This window comes from Rhynchophorus ferrugineus, unplaced genomic scaffold (assembly GCF_030347505.1).
Source record: "Rhynchophorus ferrugineus isolate W39M unplaced genomic scaffold, kcgeb_rfMv2 rfM2, whole genome shotgun sequence".
NCBI lineage: Eukaryota > Metazoa > Arthropoda > Insecta > Coleoptera > Curculionidae > Rhynchophorus > Rhynchophorus ferrugineus.
In genome coordinates, this window is record NW_027472581.1 from 16,952,248 (window position 1) to 16,979,771 (window position 27,524).

The 27,524-nt window shown below is 34.6% G+C and overlaps 2 protein-coding genes and 1 pseudogene across 3 annotated transcripts; 2 read left to right on the plus strand and 1 right to left on the minus strand.

The window, feature by feature from the left end:
• The first annotated feature begins 70 nt into the window (after positions 1-70).
• On the plus strand, positions 71-27,170 carry APC4 (anaphase-promoting complex subunit 4). The gene is made up of 4 exons (XM_076394030.1): positions 71-315; positions 369-658; positions 745-1,470; positions 25,985-27,170. The coding sequence occupies exons 1-4, from the start codon at positions 210-212 to the stop codon at positions 27,107-27,109; spliced, it is 2,247 nt and encodes a 748-aa protein (XP_076250145.1). The 5' UTR covers positions 71-209; the 3' UTR covers positions 27,110-27,170.
• On the plus strand, positions 1,538-5,851 carry LOC143189998 (beta-1,3-glucan-binding protein-like). Its single transcript, XM_076394046.1, has one exon. It carries the CDS (start codon positions 4,512-4,514, stop codon positions 5,643-5,645), a length of 1,134 nt encoding a protein of 377 aa, XP_076250161.1. The 5' UTR covers positions 1,538-4,511; the 3' UTR covers positions 5,646-5,851.
• LOC143189999 (beta-1,3-glucan-binding protein pseudogene) lies at positions 8,852-11,341 on the minus strand (annotated as a pseudogene). Its single transcript, XR_013004137.1, has one exon. The product of XR_013004137.1 is annotated as a beta-1,3-glucan-binding protein pseudogene (transcript).
• Positions 27,171-27,524: the final 354 nt, after the last annotated feature.

The following is a 27,524-nucleotide window of genomic DNA, read 5'->3' on the forward strand; positions in this document are numbered from 1 at the left end:
GTGTAATTTCATATTTGACAGATCTTCCCTAACCAAACTATTTTGAATATTGTTTTGAGCGGTTTAGAAAATGATCCAGAGAATTTTTGAATTATATTGCAGTTAATTTATTACATAAGATAATTAACTAATTCATTTTATTTTATTTTACCTTGGTCATCTCATCATTTGTATCAGTAAACAATAATATAAAATAAAATAATATCAAAATGTATCCTAAAATTAGACAATTAGAAGAAAAAAATGTAGCAAATGAAATTAATCATATGGTCTGGAGTAACCGGATGGATTTAGTAGCGCTATCAAATGTGAAAGGTGAAAATTATTGTTGTTAAGTGTTATTGATCCTATTTCATTTTTACTTATAGGTGAAGTAACTCTTCACAGATTAACTTGGACTAAAGCATGGAGCTTAGCACCTCCAAAAGATAATTGCACTGTTGATGGAATAGCCTGGAGACCTGATGGAAAAGTATTGGCTATTGCATATAATAATGGCAATATACTGCTTATTAATGTTGAAACAAGAGCAATTATTTTAAGTTTTGAAGTTCCTGGTGAAGTTTCTTATATTTCTTGGGTCCAGGAAAAGACTGAAGCAAAATTTCAAGATATATATAATTCTACTGAAACTGAACATGAAATATTAAAATCCATAGTGAGTTATAATGTTACAGGCATGTCTTTTTGATTATTTACAATTGTAAAAGACATTTCAGTATACAATGAGCCATTATTTTCTAGGATCTATCAAAACCTTATCTTAAGGATCCACCACCAGTGTCACACCTTGAGGGATCAATAAATTTTGAAGATATTAAAGGTTTAACCAGTTTTCTACAGGACCAATCAGAGTTTAACTTACTTGTGGTAGGAACAAAAGAGGGTTTTGTTCAATTAAGAGTTTTTGGATGTTGGAAATGTTTAAATTTAAGAGTTATTGAATATATAGGGCATCAATGTTCTGTAGAGAATGTTCATTTTACAGAGGATTTAAGTAAACTTTTGGTAACTGTGAAACATGAGGATAATATAACAACTGTATTATATAAATCAACAGTATTTAAAACTCATAACATTGAGTTGTACCAAGTTACCATGAAATATATCAAACTCTATGAATTAATACTTTATTTAACAAAAATTTTAACTAACATAACAGAGACCTGGGAAAGCATTTTATTGGAATTTGATCAAAAATTATCCAAATATGCTAGTAGAGTTCCAGAAGGTGGTGTAACTGCAGATTTTTTGGAACTGCTTATGTTTGGTACATTCACAGAACAAATGGAAGAGTTTCTCATACATGATCTAACAAAGAAGGGACTGGAAAAATTTGGACAAACTATGGAAATTAGCTACTCCAACATACAATCATATTTATTCAGACATATAATTAAATTTGCGCAGAATGGAACTTATCATTTGGGTGAATTAAAAGGAATGTCAAATTTTGAAGAAAGATATGGGGTAAGTTTTTAATATTATAAATATTTTTAAACACTAAATATTAGTAATATATGAGGTAGTCAGGAATATGAGGTAAATTGGAAATAATTGTTTTTTTTTGCAGCAAAAATTACAAATAAATTACATAGAACTTATGTCATTATGATAACAGTAGTAGTTTTTAATAAAATTAGTTTTCTATAGCAAGAAAAAGCAAAATATGATTTTCTCAAACATATTTATTCGAATATTTAATATTAATGGCTTACGTTACACCACTATGTCCTCATATATTCATCCACCTCATATAATAATTATGTAATCAACATTAATACTTGATGACCCCGAAGCATCAAAGATTGATTGATCAGACATTTTTTCATATTTTATTTTTTGTGCGTTTATTTTTTCGTTGAAGATGGAGACGTTTTCAGAAGAAATATTAACTAGCTTTATAATTGCAATTACTATAACGTCTATTAATAAGAAAAATTTAATAGTATTACAATTCTTTTTCGTTTTTTTTAATGCAGTACCGGTATGGAAGAATAAAAGTTTTTTATCCTGGGTTTTATCCCATTGTCACTTTGTTAATTGTAGTGTGGCCGTGTATTCCGTCGTTAATGTTAAATTGGCCCAGGTTTATTTATTATACATGTTTATCATTATAATTACACGTAGAATAGTTGACTGCGATAATTGAAAATTACCCGTATCATCGTTTTCGGTGAATTAGTTGACGTTAATGAAGCGAAACAATCCAAATCCCCTCACGGTTTAAGAAATGTGTAATGTTCAAATGATCCAAAGCTCTACGTATGAGATAATGATTCCCAAAAACCTGTTTTTTAACGCTTCAATAGACTTTTGTCGAATGCAAAATTATTAGAGACTTTACGCATTTGTTTTAAAAATATAAAGTACACCTTTGTTTACATTTTTTAATAATGATTATATTTAACTTTAATTTAACTTTAACAAGAAAACAACATTTTAAAAATAATTCACTAAATATACAGGATAAAAACCAATGTAACCTTAATATCCCAGTTAGGACTAAGATGATGCGGAAGTATAGGACCCATCCCTGTTTATAATATTAATGGATGATGAATAAAGAAATATCAAATAGACAAAACAGGACTATTATGGATAGGGTGTAAGAATCTCGAAGAATTAGAAATGCTAGTAGGAGCATTTGTAAATGAGGTAATAATATAGAAACTGATAGATACCTACAAAAAATAGATGTAGTACAGTATAATAAGAGAATACAGAATAATAATGAATAAAAGCAAAACGAGTTATGGCGATGGGAGAGCCATAAATATCCCAATTGAGGATGTAAAAATCATTTGATATGGCAAGGTAAATGCATTTAACCATCTGGGTATAGAAATCAAAAGTAATGGAATGTTGGAGATGGAAAAGCTATGAATTTGTGGTTTGCTATAAATAGCAACTTCATTAACATAAAGGAAATATTCGGTTGCAAGATGTGGCTACTACCAAAGAGAAATAAAAGTAAGATCCAAGCAGCAGAAATGAAATATCTCCAAAGAGTCAGGGTGTAACAATGGTGGACAGGATGAGAAGTAAAAATAGAAAAATACTTAAATATTGAATTAGTGGAATAGTGTACAGAAAGGCGATAACTTAGTTGGTGGATGCACTTACAGCGCATCGAGGACACAAAACAAGTGAAAAGAATATAGGAAGCAAGGAAGTGGAGGAATAAATCACGGCTGAAGTAAGAAGACTGATCAGAACCAGAAAACATTGAAGGAATCTATACATGGAGCAGGAGCTAATGGATACTAAACTAAGACACCCGCCACTATCTAGTGCAAAGGGTGTTTATATATATAATATGCAGTCGATATTTAATTTTGTAGACTAGGGGAAGTGAACATGCATCAACGTTTCCTTTTTCTAAATAAATGTTTAGTGAAGCCATATATGTGCCGTCAAATAATATTGACTTCGTGATTATTGTGACATTAATAATACTATAAACACCATCAACTCAGAATTCTTTATTCATCGCATAAAACATTGTATACAGACGTTATAAGATTATGATTAGTAGAATGCATGCTGAATTGGAGTCATTTGTCAAACGATTTTTAAGCGAGCCTTTAATGCTATTCATTTCTGAAAATAATGGAAAATAGGCTTAAAATAGCACCAGCCAGCTTCTTCAAATAGTTAAATGCAAATATATGGTAAGGAATTCCATGTTTCCAAATTTTTATTATTGGCATTTTTACTCATATTGCTTGTTAATTTTTCTGTTTCAATTGATTCCAATTTTTTCCTTGTTTCAATAAATTTGTGAATCCATATTGAACAGGACGAGAAACCAATCAGCTGCATTTCAAATTCTTCCATTAGCAACCAATTGAACTGGGGTAAGTCCAGTTTATGAAATGAAGTCACGTCAGGGAACATAAGGAACTTAAGTGTTTCCGATAATTCTTCGAATTAAGAATATTTCGCTGAAATTTCCTTGATTGAGAAATCAATACAGAAATACATTCTTCAATAACTTCTTTACCTGGCTTCTCATGTATCTCCAAATCGTTAAGGTTTTTTTTTTAATTTGGAAAATACTTGTAGTTTCTTGTAATAATATCATTTCCGAAAATATACAGTTTAGCTTCAAAAGCGCGAATGAGATCTACCATAACGAATACCATAATTGTTTTATTTGGACCTTGAAGCTTCACATTCAATTAATTGAATCCTTGGCATATATGTCTGTAAAAAACATAAATTTTGAAAGCTTGTGGGTATTGTTCAATTTTTGGGTTCAATTTTTTTTAGTTAATACTTCATGGTGGCGTGCTCAAATTATTGTGTTCTGCGCCACTATTGGTTCGCCATCCCTGGTTTAGACTTCCGAATAATAAAATTACGACTAATAAATATCGCTGTTAAGAATGAATTCACACTTCCAATAAAACTATTATTATAATATTAACGGCTAATCCTCTCTATTAACATCCGGTAGCTATGATTTTATATAAAAATGGCAACGTTAAATTACGAACCAGTCCAAAATGAGGCCTATAATCGGCGGTGTGTTATTGTCGTGTTGGGTCGTTCTCATCGCAGGCAAGCGATGCTCGACGAGGAGTCCAACGACGATCAGCGGTACCCATACGAAGCGCGTCGATCATTGTTCCGGCGATCTGATTTTCCACGAGGATTTCCATACATTGGACCTGTCCAAGTGGGAGCACGAAATTACCTTGGCTGGCGGCGGTAATTGGGAGTTTCAATATTACGCCAATAACCGTTCGAACAGCTACGTAGAAAACGGTCACCTACACATTAGGCCTACTCTGATGGCGGATGATTTCGGCGAGAGTTTCCTGTGGAGCGGCATGCTGGATGTGAACGGGGGGAGTCCCGGTGATCACTGCACGGACCCGTCGTTCTACGGTTGCACCAGGCAGGGTACCGATTCGAATTACATCAATCCGATCAGGAGTGCCAGAATCAGAACTTCGCAATCGTTCAACTTCAAATACGGCCGTGTTCAGTTTCGCGCCAAAATACCGACCGGCGATTGGTTGTGGCCGGCCGTGTGGATGCTGCCCAGGTACAACGCCTACGGCAAGTGGCCCGCCTCCGGCGAGATCGATCTGTTGGAAAGTCGAGGCAACAAGGATCTGGTGAATGCGCAGGGTGTGAACGTGGGCAATCAGCAAATCTCCAATACTCTCCACTGGGGACCCTACAACGAAGCGAACCGGTGGCCAAAGACGCATTTCGAGAAGAATAACGCCGACGGATTCGACAAGGACTTCCACGAGTTTGAGCTGGTATGGGGTCCGGATAATTTCACTTATTCCGTGGATGGCGAAGAGGTGGGGAGCGTTTCGCCTCCCCCGGGAGGGTTTTGGGAAATGGGCGGTTTCGATAACGCTACCACCGATAATCCGTGGAGAGGAGGATCTCACATGGCACCGTTCGATCAGGAATTCTACATCATCATCAATTTGGCAGTTGGAGGTGTGTCGTTCTTTGATGATGGGTTCAAGAACCTAGGCGGTAAACCTTGGTCGAACAAGTCTCCGGTTGCATTCAAGGACTTTTGGAAGGGCAAGGGCCAATGGTTACCCACTTGGGATATGAAAGATGACAGTACCCATTTAATTGTGGATTATGTGAAGGTGTTCGCCCTTTGAACGAGTGAGTTGGATAAGTTATTTGATTTTTTAAAGTATCATAGTATATATTTTAATACTTATAATCTCTTATAATTTTGTATATTGATACACTTTGTTAGAGGTTGGATAGTAACTATGATGTTTTTATTATCTTGTGATAACTTTTTAAATCTACTAGATTTGCTTTTTGAACTTGTGAATATAATATACACTTTTTATATCTATAGTTTGTTTAAATTTTTCCTACAATGAATCTAAACTATGTTAAATTATTTATCAATTTCAAATTATTTAGTATGAATCTTATTAAGCATATAAAAGGTCAAGTGACAGCTAATTTATACAAGTTTTTGTGTTTGTTTTAATTTTAAATCTGCTTAAAATAATTGTTGTTCACAATAATACATATAACTATTCTCTCGTATAGTTTAAAAACATTCAGTCAACTGTCTTTAAATGGTTATACCTTGGCGCCTTGATACATTAAGCTTTTCTTTGTTTTTTTTTGTTCCGAAACTAATGTATTTAAGTGATATCTTGAAGCTTTAAATAATATAATATATTTTAATACTTTTAGATCTAACGTTATTTCTTATCTGTTATATTCTCAAGAATTTTTGATTTTTGATTGAAGCAAGAATTTATTTATAACATGAATAATTATTTAATTTAATAATTCAATTTATTTTGTTTAATGTATTGATAAATACGCATATATTATTTTCGGCAAAATGTGTTATCAGCTACATAGTTCGACTTGTTAACAGATTGTTTTTATATCAGTTATGTATATTAATTTAAAATTATTTGAATATATATTTGTGGTTAATTAAGTTGATTTTAAATATCAGTAACGTTTATTATTGATGCCATTTATAATAAATTAAGCTGTACGAATTCGTAATGAAACCTATAACCTGTTATTTATTCATTTTTCTCTACACTGTTCTAGGTTAAATTTAGAGTATAATACTGAAATTTTTTTATGAGCTCGTTATTATTCGCATATCGTCTTTCTTTTCATGCTATCATAAAATAAGTACCTAGGGTATTGCATACTATCTATCAGTTTAGTTAGTTTTCTCCGATTTTTCTTTAGAGTTTATTTGCCAAATGGTGTCTGCTCTTAAATTAACTCTAATCATGAAATTTTGGTCATGTTCTTAGGAAAGATGATGTCGAATTTAGCTGGGTTTTTGGTGAAGAGTCAGACAATAAAAAAATCTCTGACTGCTAAATATGGTTAACATGGTGGATGTATCAATCTTCTTATAAAACAAGTATTTTATAACTTTCTCAAACTGTTCTGAGACTGGTTTACTTACCAAAAATTTCACTTTTCAAAAATTAGGATCATATAGCCTTGGTGTAAATGATATAAACTGAAAATATTATATCTAGACCCAAATTTTTATTAGTTTGTTGTTGAGAATTGGTACTTTCATATTTAATATGTGCCATGTGACAAATATGAAAAAAAAAATACATGAAACCATCAACACGAAGCATTTTAGTATACTCTCGCTTTCAAGACGTGAATTCCTGAAGTCGGGAATGATAAATTGGTGAATAAGTATTTTTAAATATTTCAGTTAATTATAAGAAACATATTAACTAAGTAAAAGAGCCGATTCTCACATGGACGATTGCGTGTTAAGTGTTCCAGAGTTGGCGTCTGAGGCAATCTCTATATCTGCATTGACAATGGAAGAACAGAAAATTGCATATTCGTAAGCTTTGAAGTCCGTTTTTAATTATTAACATAGTTATAGGTATTCAGATTAATACATTTCTTCGAATGTATAACAATTTGTTTCAATCTTTTCGTGAAAAATTCCTCCTAGTTTTCTCATATTTGAGCTGATTTTAATAGATGCTCTCATCCTCTAAAATATGATGATTACTGTAGAGGTTTGTAAAAAAATATTCACATGGGGTAAGTTCAGGAGAATCGGGAGGGTGCAGAATTAATTCAAACTTCAACTTTCGCAGAGCCTGTGATCATTGTATGCAAGATTATTGTGCTTGTATGTGTTTTGATCAGCGATATGTATTGGTAAAAAAAGTCTCAATATAAACCACTATTTAATAACCTAAACTAACTGCTAAAATGGTTGGTTGGCTGATTGGTTGGTTGATGGTTTTGACATTGCTCTAAATAAAATAACAGCTTTCCATGTAGTATTATTGAGTTGTTCGATTTATGCAGATGTTCAGGGAAAGCTCAAATTTTATTTGACCGTGTTTGATTTGAAGTTTTTGATATGAATGACAAAGAATGGCCTGGAGGACTAAAATATTCTAAGATACTGAATTGTAGCATTGCGGTTTAACCGCTTGTCAGGCAAAAAATAATAGCTCTTTGTAGAATATTATGACTGGCGTTGTTGATGGATCTACTACAACAACCCTACGTGCAAAAAGTCATGGGTTAGGCCAGGAGGGTAATCCAAATCGACACAGAAGCGGAGTATTCATAGCATTAGGATCAGCAAGGTGTGGTGTATTACGAGCTGTCAAAACCGAATTAAACTGTCAGCGCAGATGTCTACCGATATCACTTCAATAAATTGAATGACGTGTTGTTACAATAAAAATCAGAGTAACAGATGAAGTCATCCTCTTGCATGGCAACTCATATATGTCATATATTGCAATAGTTGTTAGGGATATATTGTTGCAGCTCGAATGGAATGTTCTGCCCTATCCACCGTACTCACCAGACATAACGCCTTCCGATTACCACTTGTATTGATGCAGCATGGCTTGGCAAACCAACACACACAACACAAGTTGTGGAAAAAGAAAAACGAAAAAGGAAAATATTTTGATTAATATGTATTTTACTAATTTTTCTCAAGGAATGACTTTTTAAAGTATAGATACTGAGAAAACTTATGCTTTCTCCTCATCTCAGAAAATCAGCAGCCTTTACCAATCATGAATGAGAAATGTCGTTTTATAATGGTATCCATACATTACCTGAGAGATGGTACATTTTGTCAATATATTTACCAGAATTATGTGGCCAATATGTTGAATAAGTAATTTTTAACTATCCATTGTAAATAAAGTATTTCCTTTAGCGAAAAATTCGGATAGGAATTACTAGAAACATTTGGTTGCTGTTGCTGTTGGTGTGACAATGTGAGATTCTGCTTGATAATATTGATTAATCATGAGGAACGTTGTAGATCGTATAATGTTTTAAATTAAATCACCTATTTTGTTTGAGTTTTTAATAGCTTTATTAAATAAAAATTTCTAAACTTTTATATAATTAAAGAGCATACACTTGGACGTAATCTACAACCAAATTGTTGTCGGGATTCTTCCAGGTGGATTCCCACTGACTTTTTCCAAGCCAGAAGTCTTTGATCGAAGTGGGCGAAGAATTCGACCACGGTTTTCCTCCAGGATTGGTGCAGTCGTCTGAGAAGAAATTTACACCGCCAACGGCGAGGTTGATGATCAGGTAGAACTCTTGGTCGAATGGCGCCATCTTGGAGCTTCCTTGCCATGGATTGTCGACGTTGGCGAAACCGCCATATTCCCAGAAACCGCCGTTAGGAACGGTCACCGATCCGATTTGTTCATTATCGATGTAGAAAATGAAACCCTCGGTGTTCCACACCAACTTGTAGATGTGGAAATCGGTGTCGTAGCCAGCAGCATTGTTCTTTTCCCAATGGGTTTTCATGTACTGATTTTGGTTGTAGTCGGGGCCCCAGTGGAGTGTACTGGCGGCTTGCTGTGTACCGATATTGACACCGTATGGACTAACGAAGTTTTTGTTACCTCTGGTTTCCAGGAGATCGATTTCGCCAGACGCCGGCCAGGTACCGTAAGTATTGTACCGGGGTAGGAGCCAGATAGCGGGCCATAACCAATCACCAGCGGGCATCTTGGCACGGACCACCACGGATCCATATTTGAACGAGAAAGAGTCCACCGTACGGATACGTGCGCTCTTGATGGGATTAATGTAGTTTTCCGAGGTACCGGTACGCGTACACCCATAATTAGCAGCGTTCGTGCACTGATCCGTGGGATAAGAACCATCGATATCCAGGGTTCCCGATGAGAGGAATCCTTCCCCATAGTCATCCGACAAGTACGTCGGTTTTATGTGTAGGTTACCGTTTTCCACGAAGCTGTTGGTGCGATTATTGAGGTAGTACTGGAACTCCCAATTACCACCGCCGCCTAAGGTGACTTCGTGTTGCCACGTCTTCAGGTTAAATTCGTTGAAGTTGTCTTCAAATATGAGTTGCCCACTACACAGTGTACCGCTGGGCGCGGCGGTACCACTCACCGTAGTTGAACTGGCCACACAGTCGCCTGCGACCGTGTATGCGAGGCACGATACGCCTATCAAGTATATTACCACCTTCATGTCTTTAACCGCGTCTATTACGGAATGGTTTTACTTGGCATTTTATGCACTATATATATGTGTAAGTTGTGTTGTTATCTCGCGCATATGTGCTGTCTCCCTTGTTTCTCGGTGAAAATATTTTTAAGGTGCTACTTGAAGTATTTATCTATTTAAATATTTCGACAAGTTTGTTGTTATTAACGAAGTGGTTGGTTTCAATTGATCGCAAACAATCGAGACGTATTTTTGAAATATTGAACTATTCGATGTGATTGATGATATTAGGTTCAAGACATAGTCGACCTTATTAATTTGTATTTATACCTCTAATTCTTATCGCAAATTCGTTGTGGTGGTCTCTGCTAATACTGGCGCTGATATTTGGAACATTTTCAACATAATATTATGGAAACATTTTTTATCAAAAGAGTTATTGAAGTTGTAGGAGAGGCTAGACGATATATAAAAAAATACAAGTGTATTTCTCTTCCTCTTTGCGCAAATTAATCCACAAAGTCCTAATTAGTTTTTAAACAATTATTTTAAAAACAACGTATATTAAACTTTAATATTATAGGTGTATCGGTAATTACTTTTCGGTTTTTGTAGCTGATTTCATTAGCCATAAGTATGCAATGTTATGATTTAATATATAGTCTATTCAAAGTTTTTTTAGTAATGTGTTGTGGATATTTGAGACGTCGTGGATATTTGTGACGTCGAAACATTACATTGTTGCCGCATCAACTCTGAGTTTTAGTTCAGTTTGGCTTTGACATACAAGAAAATTCTAATCTAAGTAAAATTATTGAACAAAAATGTTATCAAATATAATTTATTTTAACATTATAGTACATCTAACACATTTATTATCGAATGACTTAAAACTACAATTAAGAACACAGGTATAATAATTTGTAGGTTAGATTTGTGTTGTTTACATTGAACTATTTTCATCACCATCGATGAGGTAGAGTTTCTAGACGCGTTTATTTATGTAGTGTTATCCCCCTGGACGCTTAATCCACCTAATTAACAATTGTATATCTGAGAAACGTATTTTACTTTCATTCGGGAACATATTTACTTTTTACATTTGGTTCTTGTTTCCTTTGATGGTGTGTTTACTTGGCAAGTCATTTTGGTATCACTGTATTTTTATTTTTTGTGCTACTACTTGTGTACACCATTCTTGATAAAATTAATCACTGAATTTTGCCTAATGCATTTACCATATCTACAAAACAGTTAGTATTCATTCTCTCCTCATACGTTCTAATATAATGCTTATGTTTAATTTTGAATAATTATAATCATATCTGTGCCCACAAATATTTCACGCCCTACAATACCATTTTCTACAGTTACATTCAATTAATTATGTGCATACCTTTAGTTGTTTCCATTCTCATCACTCTGTCTCAGGAATTTCCAGTATTGCACAGCGTTATCACATATCCTGAAAGTTTCCTTTAGTCACTTTCACTTTACGACTCACTCACTCCAATTCATTCACTAAACTGTTACTTTTTTCCATCAATTTTTATTGTCTTTACACTTTTTTGTTATTATCTTGCCAAGAGTGCCACAATGAACCATTTTGAAATATTCGTGTCTCTTATATTATTTTAGGCCTTTAATTGAATTCTTTTTAAGGTAATGTCTGGAAGTTCCATTAAACCTCTCCGAGGGTTATCTTATTTACACCCTATGCTCTGTAAGAGTGTATGAAAGCATGTTACATCTCTCAAAAAGCTGCACGTCCCTAATTCTTTTATGTATACTTTCCAAAGAGACAATTTTCTCTAAAATAATTTTATTAAATTATGTTTATATCGATGAAATAGTTTGTGTACTTACTGTTCTTATATATTTCGTATATTTGGTCTCGAATAGAGCCAATGTCAACACCAGTTATGCTTCGTCAAAATGAATGTTTTACACATAGTCTTAGGATGCATGCTTCAATAATAAGAACATGTGAGCCGATATTTCGCCAATTCAAATGTGGTGAACGTTCAAGACAAAGGATGTTCTGGTTGACTGAAAACGCCTGAAGATGCGGAATTGAACGAGCTATTGGATGAAGACCCAACACAAACTCAAAAACAATTGTTGAAAATGTTGAATGTGAGGCGATTTGCAATTTCTATTGAATCATTAATCGTCGCTATGTCGTTGAATCATGGCTTGAATCATCACATGAATTGAACCATTGATCACCTGGCGTAGCCGGTCTATTGACTTGACATTGACCGTGACATTGACCACGGCTCTGTGAAATTGTTGAAATATGGAGAAACAGTTAGTATTGATGGCTACCGACGACAAATGGTGAATTTGAGTGATGCATTGGTTGAAAAACGTTTACAATATGCTTAAAGACATGATGAATGACAATTAAAGAAGTGTGGATATCACCTGGATGGGAAGTTTTGTCACAGCCGCCGTACTATTCAGACCTGGCTGCATTCGACTACCACCTTTCCGCATCGATGGGGCACATGTTTTCAGAGCAGCACTTCGCTGATATCGATTTCGATATTAAAAAGTGGTTCAAGGAATGGTTCAGCTCAAAGGAGAAACTGTTCTTTTCTAATACCATCTATAAATTGCCTGAGAGATGGGCAAAATGTATAGAATCAATAATGGACAATACTTTGAGTAAACTAGTTGTCTATCCATTGTAAGTGACATTGATTTGTTTAACGAAAACCCAGAAATGATTTACCGGCACACAAGAAGTTTGGTCAATACGACACTGACGAGAATCTACCGCTTTGATTTGGTATACAAGTGACTTCGGCTTTAACGGAGATTCTGCCTGATGTGATTCTATGTGAAAAATCTCATGAGCGAGATGTCTAGACATAGGGTTTTGTTTATATATGAATAGGACTGAGAAGGCAGTATCGATAAAGATGTTCTCCTTCAAATAAGCAGAATCAAATTACTTGACAAAGAAAGAAGACAGATTGAGGTTGGATTGGCAATCGTTCCACAATTACTCGAGGTATACCTTAGCATGAATAAGTAGAGTACGGGCAAACGTATCGTAGCTTAAGCTGTAAGCTCACAAAAGGCGGACAACCCTAGTCCGTGGATTCCTGGCACAAGCACGGCAGTTTGGAGTGTAAGGCTACATAGTCTGTTGGAATTTGGATAGAAGCTTGTAGTTTACGGTGTACAAACATCAAAGTTGGTTTGGAGTAGTTTATTTTCTCAGTAAAAAGTAAAAACAGTGCCCGTTAACAGTTACACAGTTAATAAGATCATCAATAGCAAACTGGCGGACGAAGGTACAGGCGATACTCACAAATAATTTTACTACAGCTATAAGCTTGAAGTTTCAATGAATACATTATTCGCGACGTTAAACACATGCTAAGTCTTATTATTATTTAAAGAAGATTGCTGCAGAATGTTCTTGTTAAATAACAAGTAAATTCTCAAAACTTGTCAAAAATATTTCGTAATGCTTAAATTAGAAATCCTACCAGTTTAGCCAAGATTTACCTTCTTTTGGCTACCATCCGTTTCTATCATAAATAACCTTCTATCAAACAGTAATGTCATTGAAAAATATATTATATCAACTAAAACTTTTCAGCAGTTATTCTTTATTTGAGCTAATTTTTTTGCTTCAGAACATTTTTTAAGGAGAGACAATCACATACTTTAATATGTGGCGAGAAGGATGGATAAGGAAATTTTTGCTATCGAAACTTACTATTAGTCTTTGTATTAGTTCCCTTTTAGGTAAGATATGATGGGAAAATAAGAATGGGCTTTTGATCTCTGAATTAGGTTAGAATGATATAAAATCTGTTTAAAGACATAAAAACAAATTTAATAATTTTATATGTAATATCTGCCTCATTAGCGATATTTCAAATTTCAAGTTATTTCAAATTATTTTAAATTTCATTTCATAATAAATTTTCAAGGGGTAAACATCATAGTAGAAGATAACGTAAAATTTATGACATTTTCTATCACATATAAACTACTTATATTATCTCGTTCAATATTAGCAAAGAATATTCGAGGAATATTTATGGGTATTTTTATTTTCACTTCAAAAGAATTAAATGAGGAATAGGCAAACTGCAATATCAACATTTTTCTACTTAATTCATAACATCAAAGAATTTCATTGTTATTAAATTCATGAGCGTTGCTGTTAGTGCGAAAATCGGTAGTATTCTCAAAAGATGGGAAAATTAGTATGATATATATTGGATTTTTTCGCGACTCGAGTATTAACAAGGCTGATTACCCATGATAATACTCTTTGAAGTATATATCTTTGGAAATTCCTAAGGAACACTGGCTGTTTTTTGAGATGTTTGAGAGAAGTGTCTGAAAGCAGACGAATAATTAGGATTGTGAAACAAACAACGTACTTTAATTTCGAATTACTTAATTGTTATAGATGAAATACTAAAATTTAGTCGAAATTTTATTTTTTTTTTTAAATTAAATTTTATGTTATCTCTATGCTTTTCTATTTGATGAGAATATGGATTGATGAAAAAAATGTTTTATAGTGTCGTAAAAACATTTTTCTTTATTAGTACCTATAGAAATGTAGTATAGAAATGTACAGTACGAGAATTAAACAATATTTTTCACTGCACACGATAATCGTCAACAATTTTTTTGCTAACCACAACGTTTCGTGGCTGTAGGCCTTCCAGTTTTTATCGCCAAAAGACAAATTCGAATTGAAACGTTCGGTGAAAACTAGTGAACGTTTTTCAATATATTTATTTTATGTTGAAATCGACTCCAGAGAAATATAAAATGCTGATTATGCCGGCTTGGTTGGTGCAGTGGTAAAGGCAACAGGATGGTCCACCTACTGTTGCGATAATTGCAGGTTAGAATCCTGCTGGGATATAGTCGTAAATTTATGTTTGTGATTCTAATATTTGTGATTATTCTTGACAAGAGTGCAAAATCCGACAAGAAAAATGATCCCAGTCACGCTAGACACCAGGCTGGGTGAGACCGGATGTGTTCTGGGATGATTTCTAAGTTGGTCACTCGCCAGTCGGTAGCCTTAATGCCGAGGGCCGTGTTTTGGAGCCCACGTTAAACTGTAGGTCCAGTCCAGATAAACCGTCGTTGGCAAAAAGGAGACTTTAAAACATAAAAAAATTGATTATGTTATATTAGTATAGTTATTTAATTTTGTAACTAATTTTGTATCGAGTTCGAAGGCATATTAGTTAGGGGATTATTAGGAAATTTACTATAACTGCTACGTTATCAGATTTGTATACTTATGGTCTACAAAAATGCCACAAGCACCCTATATTTTTTTAACTATCGGGACAAGGTTTCAATAACATTGAGAGAGTAGAAGTAGTCTTTTAGAGCTAATTTATACATATAATTACAATATGATATACATTTTAAACTTTATATACAAATATAAGGTGGGGAAAGAGTAATTTCGGTTTTTTAACTTTTACTATGGCTGCTTAGAAAGTAAAGGAGTTAACACTCCTCAGAGTATTCTGGATATAAAGAAAACGTCATTCGTGTTTACTCATTTAAAATTTATTGCGCTTTAGAAAATGAAGATCTCAGAAGCCCATCGTATGGCCAGGATCTTGTTTTTTCATCCTTTCATTGGTTCCGGTATAAGCACCTTTCTTAATTGTGTAAAGCTATAAGATTTCTGGCGATACTCAGTCAGTGTCTTTGTTATTGGCATTTATTGCTTTCCTTTAGGGTAAGTTGTACTCTTAGCACCTTATCAATCCGTGGTCCCCTATTGGTTGATTGACCCCTATTTGTATTGAGTCCCTTAACGCATAGAAATCGACGGAAAACCTCAAATTTCAAAGGAATGTACAATGTTTTCACATAATTTTTATCTAAAATAATCAGATAGTTGTGTATAATGTTATTGCTGAACTGATGTGACGAAAAGTCGGTAAAGCAGTTTAATGTAAAAGTCAGTCAGTTTTTTAAGCCCCAACCATATCATATGAGATGTAAAGAGATTGTAACCAACTGCTTCTATGGTATAATGGTTATAACGTTGAGCTCACACGCGGAGGTCACGGATTCCATTTTCAACAGAGCAGACATTTTTTTCTTCTAGTTTGATTGGAACATTTGTCAAATCACGTAAACTAGGTAGCGGGCCTCAAGCGTTCCTTATTTTCAATCATATTTCTTTATTTCTATTTTTCCTCATACGGGCTGTACTTTTAATTTTGCTCAGCCTAAATAATACAAAACTAATAGTATAATTTTGTGACATATATACAAAATTAAATTACGAACAAAACAAATCTAATTCGTTGCTCGGCACTAACTTCAAACTGATCAGCCGGTAGTAGTTAATTATTGTTTCCTTTTTAGTGAGTTCCTTATTTATTTTATGAAGTCGGTTCAATTTTTTTGTTAAAATATTTTATTTATAGTTATTTGCCACCATTGCAGATTCTGCAAAATATATGTTTAAATATCATTTATATTAATTATGAACAATTCAAGTATAGCGCAATCATATATGTTTTTTGATAATTGTTCCCTAACAATTTTAATGTTTATTTGGAGAGTATCAAAACTACTTTATACCACTTTTTACTTATAATATAAACAATCCACTTATCACCATTCATTATTGATATTTGCGTAATTTTTGGCAAGGTATACGGCTATTGAACTAATTATATGATATTGTTTAAAATTTGGTTATTTCCATTCGATATCAATTTAGGTATTAGAATTAATTTGTAGTGTTCTTCTTTCATTCTGAGTATCGGTTTGGTTTGATTTTAATAGTTTATAGGCCTACCCCTTCTTATTCCATCAAATTGATGTATGGAATTCCACTTGAGAGTGATGGTTCGCCTAGCTTTAGGGGACATTCTAGCCTAGAAATTTGAAATCATAGTTTTTTCATATTTCCAAAGCTTAACCCTTTAAGAATATGCCCTTAAGGAAATTTTTAAAATTTTTATTTATTTTCATAGATATAGCTGTTTTAGTAACGCGATATCTATCTAAGGTGCAACGATTTGCCTCAAGACACTTTCAAGGTGCGGCAAAAGCTGTGTATAACATCTTCACAAGTGATGAATCATAGGTATATGCCTATGCATCGTATCCCAAATAAGATGTACCTAATGCAACAGAAGTTCTTTGTGGAAGAAGTTCTTCTTCACATCATCCGCTGTACAGTTCAGATTTGGCACCCAATGATTTTTTTATTTTCACACATTAAATCAAATTTCATGGTCAATTATTTTTGTCACCCAAAGGAGTGTTGATGAAAGAATAGTTATTCTATTTTTTTACATAAAATTACAGTTTTCCATTTAGTACTGTTGACTTATTTAGTGTTTACAGACGTTAATCATGGAACATTAAAAACATGCATTTTCGGTATTCATCACTTTTGTTGTTCTTGAAGAAATCTGCTGCCGAAGCTCTTTAAACGCTTTCATAGCTCCATCATATCCCAATTGTCGGTTTTGGTTTCAATTATTTGCAAATGGTGATCTTGATCTCAGGAACACAAGGAGCACTCTTGGAGCTAAAAAAGGTAAAACAGAATAGTTTTTTTATGGACTATTATGACTGGTAATGAAATCTAGTAGATTACTAGATAGTTATCGAATATTCTAGTAGCCGAAGCCGAGCATTCATAGCCATCAGGTCTTGCTATACGTATGGTGAGTTCAGAAAGGTATTATTTAAAATAAAAGGTATTGTAAAAATACCACCAACGCGAGTTTTGAAGGATACACGAAGGAAAGATAGAAGGAATGCGGAGTTTTGCCGTACCCAGCGTACTCACCAGACGTAGCCTGCGCAAATTAAACGATCGCTACCAAACCAACATTGTTCTTTCGACACGGTATCGCCATATTGTCAGAAAGTGGGAAAAAGTTTTGATTAAGATGCATTTTATCATTTTTTCTCAATAATAAAAATTATCCGAATATGTTAGAACAGGAATAATCACCTAATATAAGGTGCGGCAAAAGCCCCGCTACCATTTTGATGGTGCGCCATCTTGGTTATGTGACGTTTAGCTCAGTCTCGTTTTAACCATTGTGTTAAGTAGACGTCCAAATTCAATTATGGATAAATATACGCCACAAGAGCGAGAAGAAATAGTGACAATCAATTTATTGAAAATAATCGTTCCATTATTGCCACTCAGCGGGATTTTTGCCCCACGTTGTAGTTTCAAAATGGTTCGATTTAATGTTACTTACACCACCTTTTGTAAATTATTCAAAGCTTATTTGTAAATGTTAACCTAGATATTAAAAAAATATTTAAATTGTTTTATGATAATTATGATTCAGATTCTTATCTTTTAAACGTATATAAAGAATATTGAATGAATGAAATGCATTTCCGAAAAATGAAGTAATGAAAGAAGTGTAAACAGTTATTAGAAAGCTTTTCTTTGTTTAATTAATTTATTTATGTATTATATTACAAGCAAAATTGTCGTTGCATTTTTTTCTTTGTAAACAATTTGATAAAACAAAACATTAGTCACAAAACTGACTGTGAATTTATTATGTTATACAAATAGATTATGATTAACTTTGTTATTAGTCTAAAAGGGTTTTGAAGATAACATACAATTACTCGACGGGTATATTCTATACTAATATGAAATACATAGCATATTAACAAACATTATTTAAATAAGAATTCAGTTAGGACCAGACCAGATTACACAGGTGTGCAATAAAAAAGCTAAATGTTTTCAAATGATTTCTACGTATGTTCATATGCTGAAAACGAAAAAAAGAATTGAAAAAAATTCGGGGGCATTAGGAATCGGTCTATTGCTTTAATATTAAAGGTCTGATAGGTGCATTTTAAGATTCAGTAAGATACAGCACAATGGTGTGTTTTCATAAATTCATCGAAGACTTCAACTAGAACTAGAACTAGAACTTGGAATTGATTCGTCGAAACTTCAAATAGGAAGACTATAGTTAGCAGGTGTGCGGCAATTTGAAAATGTTGTACATGTTTCTTGGCAAATCGCTGAACCAAAATGTATTGGCCACCGAGGGAGATTAAAGTTGGTGAAAAGAACATCCTTCAAAGTTTTTTTGCATAATGAGACTAAAAGTACATTTTCTTCATTCTCATATCTACTACTTTCCAAGGTGAAAGATTTCATTACCAAGGAAAATGAAGCGTTTCAATGTTTCAAGAGGAACATTATTAGGAAAAGGAAAAGGTTTTACTGTGTCCTAGTGAACGTACAGATTAAAATACGTGTATTGTTAATGGTTTGTAAATAAAATAATATTTTCAAGTCTATACTATTTTATTTTAATGTAATAACTCCTTCAACACAGTGGCAAAACTATAAAGATTACCTCACAACATCTAAACATATTATTTCTTTACGATGGATCATATTTTGAATAAACACTAAATAACACGATTTTAAAAATAATAAAACATTAGTTATTGCTTAAGAAACGTATTTAAGCGAATTATTTCTTTAAGTAGTTCGATCCAAATAATTAATAGATTTAGGAATATGTAAAGTAGCGCAGAGTTTTAAGTGCCAACGTGTAATATATAATTGAATGGTAATTGTGAGATAATTTTTTTTATTAGGGTATAATTTTAGATGGATTGATTTGCAAATGTTGTCAAGACTAATTAAAATTTTAGTAACGATAACACATGTTAGATTGCTTGTTTTTTTTTGGTTATTGACTGTCTGTAGAATTTGATATATTGTTGCGAAATCAGATGTTCTTTTATTTGCTTAATTAAACATTTTATTGAAGATTTCTATCATATAGTACCAAACATTTGTGATTTAAAAGGACCGCACTACTGATTAAATATATTTTCCTCGTTTCAGGCTATCTTTGGTCTTCTTTGTGACTCATTCTGATATTAATTGTTAGGCGAGTTAACTTAGAAGCTAACTTGAATTTATTTATTTTTTTAATATATAACTCTGTATTGTTGTCGCTGTGTTGTAAGGGACTGATGTAACTAAATTGGAAATAGAAAAGGCTTTTCATAATTGTTGCTTTTAATAATTCCTTTTATTGTAAAGCTAATGAAACGACAATTTTTTTGGTTTGTCCGTTTTCTATATAAGACTATTCTTATACATAATCTCTATAGATTAGATAGTTTCCTAGTATTCAAGCACGTTGTATATCCAAAGTTCACAATAGTTTTTCGAAGACTCGGCCTCTTCCATGTTAACTGTAAAAAAATAGAAATAGAGTAGAGCTTGTTTTTGGAAGATGAACTCAGTGACGAGTGACCAAAAATCGTACCTATATCAAAAACCACTAAAAAAGTGTGTGTTACCGTGTTGGTCGATAGACGAGTGAAGATAAGTGAGGGTGTGGGTGGGAATATCGGAAGAAAGTGTGCGAAATATTTTACACAAATAATTAGTGATGTGAAGGATATGCCCAAAATGGGTGCTGTATTTGCTAAATGACGAGGAAAAACAAAGATGTAGAATAATTACAGGCAAATATTACCGCAGCCCTTTTGGCTAGCTGGTAAAATCGAGGGTTAGCTTGAAGAAGAAAAAAATCATCTTTCACACAAGTGAAACAGGACAACGCGCTTGTGCACAATAGGGTATGTTGGTCCATCCCACTAATTTAACAACCTCACACTTCCATCTGTTCCCAGACTTGGATAAATTTATATTTAGGAAACTCTTCGCATCCATTGAAGAAGCTGATGAATATTTTCATAACCTTCCGAACTCTCATTTTCGCGAAGGGGCACTGATGTTGAAGAAACGCTGGTCCAAGTGCGTTGAAGTCAAGGGAGCTTATGCAGAGAACTCAATCCGACAGACCCTTTCGTTGTTAGACCGAGAATGTTTCATCTTATATAAGATTTTACTAAAATTAAACTGAATTTATGATTTCTTCCATAACACCGGTTACCTTAACATTAAATTATATTCGTTGATATTAAAGGTCCAATGAAAAATGTTTCAATGAAAGCAGATGAAACTACGAAGGCAAAATTGAAACGGCAATGGCTGGTTGCATATTATATTTCAATATGATATCGTACACTATCAGAGTATCATCATTTCAGACTGTTTGAAAGACAGGGGAAAGTCGTAAAAAAGATGGACAAAAAAATAAATGACAACAATTTCTATAAATAAAGTATCAAATTTATATAAAAAAATCCTTAAAACTTATTACTTACTTACCTACCTGATCCTATTTGGACTAGGCCGACCTAACCGACTTCTGAGTGATCAGTTGGTAGTAGCTAAAATAATATTTTAAATATAGGTTTTAAATTCTGTGTATATAGTAGAATTTAAAATACGTGTAGTAAGTTAAGTGTGTTTTTGTTATTTTTTACTCGTTAGTGAGTTGCTTATTTATTTTTTGAAGTCGGTTCAATTTTTTGTTAAAAATATGTTTATTGAAACCAAACTGATGGGCTTCGGCTGCAGATTTCTTCAAATTAAACAGGAAATATGAGTGTTGACAATTAAATTATTTAACTAAAATTGATAGTGTGGTTTTTTTTTGTTCTGGGCTAAAACCCAGCCGGTGGAATGCATGACGCATACCTGGTCGCGGAGACTTGCCCTGGAGTAACAAGTTGGATCGGGTTATGTGGGACTACCTCTGGGCTTACCAATATACTAAACCGAAACCGCCTCACAGTTGACTCCTGTGGATCACTACTGCTACTGCATTAAATTTGGGGATATGGCACCCGCTGATCGGGCAGCCGTTATTGGGCACGAGGGCCCGGCTATTCTATTGATTCGCGAACCTGAGTTAACACACAACTGGGTACTGTTGTATGGGGGCAAAAGTTATGACTGTAGCGACGGATGAGGTCGTTTCAGCCTGGAAAAGGGGGAGAGCTTAGCGGTGACGCGGTAAGCGGTAAGCTCCCAGCATGTCGACCAGCTCGCGAACAAGCGCGTTTTCAGAAGAACTTGAGCGTAGTTGTTGTTTGTGGAATGATTGAGATTTGAAGTGCTTGATTTATGGAATGTCAGTTTCCCTATGAATTTGATTATTTCTGACAAACCATGGAGCGTTTAATATTCTCCTGAGGAGCTTATTTTGGAAAACTTGAAGCCGTTTGACCTGGTTGGGTGTAACAAACTTGAAGTAGACATTAAATCCGTAGAGGAGTACGGACCGAATTAACATCTTGTAAAATAAGCATTTGATGGAGATGGGAAGTCTGCTAGAAGGGCAGATCAGGGCTAGAAGATTTTTGGATTGCTTTCTGGATTTGGGAATGCCAACCGAACCGCCGGTCGAAGTGAAGACCTAGGTACGTGACGTTATCCAGCCATGGAATTATTGCGATGTCGATCTTAAGTTGCGAGACGCGCAGTGCGTAACGCTTCTTGTGGAAAATGATGGTCTGGGTTTTCAGGGGGTTGATTTGCAACCTCCAGAATTTGAACCACTTGACCGCATGATCGAGCTGCTTCTGTAAACGTTCATGAATTGTAACTTCGAACCTGGCGACCGTGAAGAAAGCAGTGTCGTCAGCGTAAAAGGCGACGTCAATATGCTCTTTTCTCGGCATATCTGAAATAAAGAGGTTAAATAAGGCTGGGGCCAGCAGGGAACCTTGAGGTACGCCAGCATCGATTTGTTTACGACTGGAAAGTGATGCCCTGATCTTGACCTGGAAAGATCTGTCCGAGAGATAGGACTTGATGAGAGCGGTTAGGTCTTCTGGGAGGCCTAGCCGCACGCACTTTGCGAACAATCCGTCGTGCCAGACATTGTCGAAGGCTTTGGTTAGATCCAGAAGAACTGCTCCAAGCTTTTTATGTTGGTCAAGAGCATGATGGATGTGTGCAGCCAGACGGGAAGCTTGATGGATGAGTGGTGAGCGCGAAAGCCGAATTGTTCATCTGGAATGATGTTGTTTTCCTTTGTGAAAGAGTTGAGAGCGTAGAGTATTGCCTTCTCGGCAAACTTCGAAATGGCGCTGAGAAGGCTGATAGGCCTGTAATCAGATGGAGATGATTTTGCTCCTTTCTTGGGTATAACCGCTATATGTGCGTGTTTCCAAGACGCCGGGAAGTGTTGCAGTCTCATGATGGAGTTAATGATGTTTGCCAGTTCTGCGAGCTGCTTATGCGGGAGCTTTTTTAACTGGTTAATCGATATTCCATCGAAACCTAGAGATTTTTTGGTTTGAAGTTTGCCGATCATAGTCTGTAGAGACTTTGGAGACACAAAATGGTTGAGAAGAAAGGCGGGGGTTACTGGTCTTTTGACGGAGTTGGATTCGTTGATGACAGTGTCAATGTCTTTAGTTTTTGTGTTGTGTGCGGGTGGGAGGCATTTCATTTGAGCTTCGTAGGTCTCTGCAAGGAGCTCGACTTTTTCTTGGTCATTGACTGCGAAATTTCCTGTAACCGCTGACTTCAGGGGAGGGATGACATTGTGCGTCTTCCCCACGAGGCATTTGGAGACACGCCAGAAGGAAGGGGGGCCATCCAGCCTTTGGTCCGCGAGAAATGAGTTCCATTTCATTGCTCGCCAAGTCGAGACGGCCGCCCTTACGCTCTTGCATGCTCTGTTCGCCTCCCTTTTGTCTGCAGCATCAAGGGTGATTCGAGCTAATCTGCATAAACCGTTTTTGATGCGAATTTCACGTTTAAGACAAGCGGGAAGGTTGTTTTTCCACGGCTGGGGTTGTGATGAAATTTTGACTGTGGCAGATTCGTGAGCAGACTGAATATCGCGAGTTAGCTTGAGTACGGCTTCCTCGAGGTGTTCTGGTGTGTTAATTTTCGGAATTGGATCGGATTTCAGGAGAAGAGATTGGTAGTTTTTCCAGTCGGTTTTTTCCTGAATCTTGTTAGTGGGACTTGAGTGGTGGCGCAGTTTCCGAGTTTGAGAAGGACCGGACGATGATCAGAGTCTAGTTCGTCAAGGACTCGAACTTCGGAATCGCGATTTACGTCTTGAAGAATAAAGAAATCAAGGATTCTTGCTGCGCCTTGAGAGACTGTACTAGGGAGATGGGATTGATAGTGTGGTGCCAGCCCTCCTAAATTCACGGTCATACTAGCAGAATAATAATTTCAAACGCAGGGTTGACTCATAAATAATTTCGATAAGTTGTTTTGGATCTGTTTTCGTCAGTATAAATATAAATTTAGTAAATTTTGGCGATACGGGTTCAGATTTCAAGGGTAAGCCGATAAAAACAGAAACTGAGACTTACAATAAAATTAGTGATTAATTTATTATTGTAGCAGTTGTTTTTTACTCCATCATCGCATTTTGCGATTTCTCGGTAAAAGTAAAAGTAATAATAACAATTCGAGTTTTTGACACGAGTACGTTCTCGTTATTACATAGCGTATAGAGGCTGCACGAAAATTCGATCTAAATGGATTGTGATTGGTTAATGTGAGCGTGCGTATTTTGTTAAAACTATCTCGTGAAATCTTTTAGAAATGTAATGGTTTCAGCGAGATATTTTCTTTTGATTTTATGAGAAATTGATTAAAAATTGTACTTTTTTTAATTGCAGTTATTTGTAAATGATATGAACATTTGGTAAGTTTAAATTAATAGTCTTAAGAATTATGACTATATTCTAGTAGTATAGCTCATCAGTAGATACATTTATTATTTTAAAGACGTATAAGGTTTATTTATTTGGGGGTATCAACATGACAAGTGAAAAATGATAGCAAAAGTAAAATTAAAAATTTTGTGTATTTATGTAAGTTTAATACAATTCCTTTATTTGCAGATACCAAACATATATAAATATTAGATATCCTTTAGATATACTTTATATTAATATTAGATTATACATTTAGAGAATGCAATTAACAAATACAGATAAAATAAAATCGGAAAGTTTATCTTATATATAAACATATATAAGTTGTAAAATAAAGTAATAAAAATTACTTATTAATCTTGATACCGGTAATAATACGTATGCAAATATTTATATATATTTATTATTTTATTACAAATTATTTAATATGTAATTAATCTTTTAAGCATAATCTACAAGTCTCCGTTTATTAACTTCGTTATAAAACACAGAATTAGTGGGAAAATGCGAAATTGTAAGAGTTATTGGATGAAGACCCAACACACACTCAAAAGCAATTGGCAAATGCGTTACTTATAGTCCAAGAAACGAGATTAGTGACGAGCATTGGGGGAAATCTAATAGATGGGACGACAGGTAAATGGAAAATCGAAATGCTGCTCCAAAGGTATGATCGGAAGTCATTTCTGCATCGAATAGTCGACTGATCAACTGCAAGGCCAAATTGTTTTGGTTGTAAGACAATGCTCTGTGTTTGGTGGGACCAGAATGGCATGGCATATTACTCGTCGTATACTGTCGACAAGAAATGATCAATTTGAACTACGTATCGATCGAAAAAGTTCAGAATTGACCCAAAGTGATGGTAAATTGATTTTGCAGCACGATAATGTGCCATCTCATAAAGCAGAACCAGTCAAGGAAGAGTTGGAAGTATTTGGGTGAGACATATTATCGCACCCGCCGAACTTTCCAGACCTTGCCCCGTTCGACTATTCACATTAACAAAAACTTATTTAACCTATCTACTATACGTATTTTATATTCTATTATATACAGACAATTTAGCTTAATACCTACCTAAATCTGTTTATCTATTTACAATATTATTTTAACTACTACCAACTGATCATCGTGAAGTCGGTGCTTGATGATGTGCGGTGATGTGATTCCACTGTTATTTTGAATAGACTATCTATCACTTATTTCTTTGCGGTCAGTAAGTTGACTTTTAGTTGAACAACAAGCATTATTGCATTAAAACATGTTATTTAAATTGAATATGTAATTATCCATAAAAATAACTAAATTATTAAAACATATAAACTATTACTATTTGATTAAAGTAATTAAGTACAGATTATTAATAATTTTTTTTTGATTTCAGGTAATTGGTCTGGATAGTGGCCAAATACAAAAAGCCATACGTTCCAATGGCGCCTTTGTTATCAAGGCTAGTGAAATGCAGCAGATCATTAATCATTCAGTAATCAACTATAAAGCATTTTTCCGTTGGTTATACGCTTCAATAATGCGATTGATGGAGGAGCAGGTACCTTCGGATATCCAGAAGATGACTCAGCAGAATCTGTCTTGTATAGCCGAGTTCCTGCAGCACTTCGACAACTATGGCTCTGGTTACAGAAAGGGCAGCACGTTTATTATGGAACGAATCGGGCAGTATATGGTGGATTCAGATCTCACCATCAAGCCGGATATGACTGGTAACGAATGGACACAACTGTTAGAAGAAAATCAGTGTCTGAAGATGCATGAGGGTATCTTGCAGCATTATCTCGATAAGTCTTTGATACAGGTGTTCAACGAAATGAAAAAGAATGTAGAGGGTGTATTTGAGACACCCACGGAAAAGATATCTCAACAATTAACACCAATCGGCAAATTTCTGGGCATGAGTATACAACCTAACCTACCTAAGCCCACGTCATTTAACACTTCCAACAATACAGTTCTTATGGCAACGCAGTCATCATCCCGAAGCATATATCTGTTTGATGTCGGCTTTGGCGCTGATTCCAATTGTCAAATTCGATGTGGGAACATCTTTTTCACGGATCACGCCTTGTATGAATCGAATTTCGACGATGCATTCAAAGTGGTCGACGCCAAATTTTATTCTTCCTCGATATTATCCGTTTTACTGCAGGACACCTCTCGTCCCGATGTCTCTCTCATTGTTCAGCTATTACTCGTTCCACTGTTAAAACAACTGAAAGAAATCGATACCAGTATTAACATCAACGAGCAAAGTATCACCCAGATCGATTCCCGTCTATTCGGTCAGGATATAATGAAATACCTTGATATGCCAGTTAGTGCTTTTTCCGTTTCTGGTAGTCGAAGAGTCTGTATAGTTCTGGGAGAGACCAAGAGAAAAATTAAGTTGTACGAGATGGAATGCGAAGAAGATGAGGAAGAAGATACCGAAATGACCAGCATGGTGAAGGACGAGAGTATGCAGGACAGTTACTCTATGGCGTCTGGCGAATAGATATTGAAGACTGTGTATATAATTGTTATTAAGTTCATTGTGAATAAAGTGTTTAATTAAACATTAATTCCATTTATTTGGTTTCAAATATCCTTCTTTCCAATAGTGATTTTAACATTAACTCGAAATCATTAAAATAGCTTCCATCATATAAAGCCAGTGCGATATTACAATAACAACTGTCGCAATAAATTATGTTTATAAAAGATATAGTTAAGATAAAGTTAAGTTAGTTTATAATAATTTTAAAATATTTGACATTAAGTGGAATATTGAAATAATTGATATAATTTTTTAATTATTATTTCTAATAGTTATCGTTTTTTCCTAAGAGTACTTTTTTTTGGTTCAATTTTTCTATATCTTACAAATAGAAGAGAAATTAAATATTGCAAATAATATGACTAATTGCAAA

Coding starts and splice junctions, on each gene's coding strand:
- LOC143189998 (XM_076394046.1), top strand. CDS start 4,512: ATGAGGCCTATAATCGGCGGTGTGTTATTGTCGTGTTGGGTCGTTCTC.
- APC4 (XM_076394030.1), top strand. CDS start 210: ATGTATCCTAAAATTAGACAATTAGAAGAAAAAAATGTAGCAAATGAA. Junction 659..744: donor ATGAAATATTAAAATCCATA/GTGAGTTATAAT, acceptor ATTATTTTCTAG/GATCTATCAAAACCTTATCT. Junction 1,471..25,984: donor ATTTTGAAGAAAGATATGGG/GTAAGTTTTTAA, acceptor TTTTGATTTCAG/GTAATTGGTCTGGATAGTGG.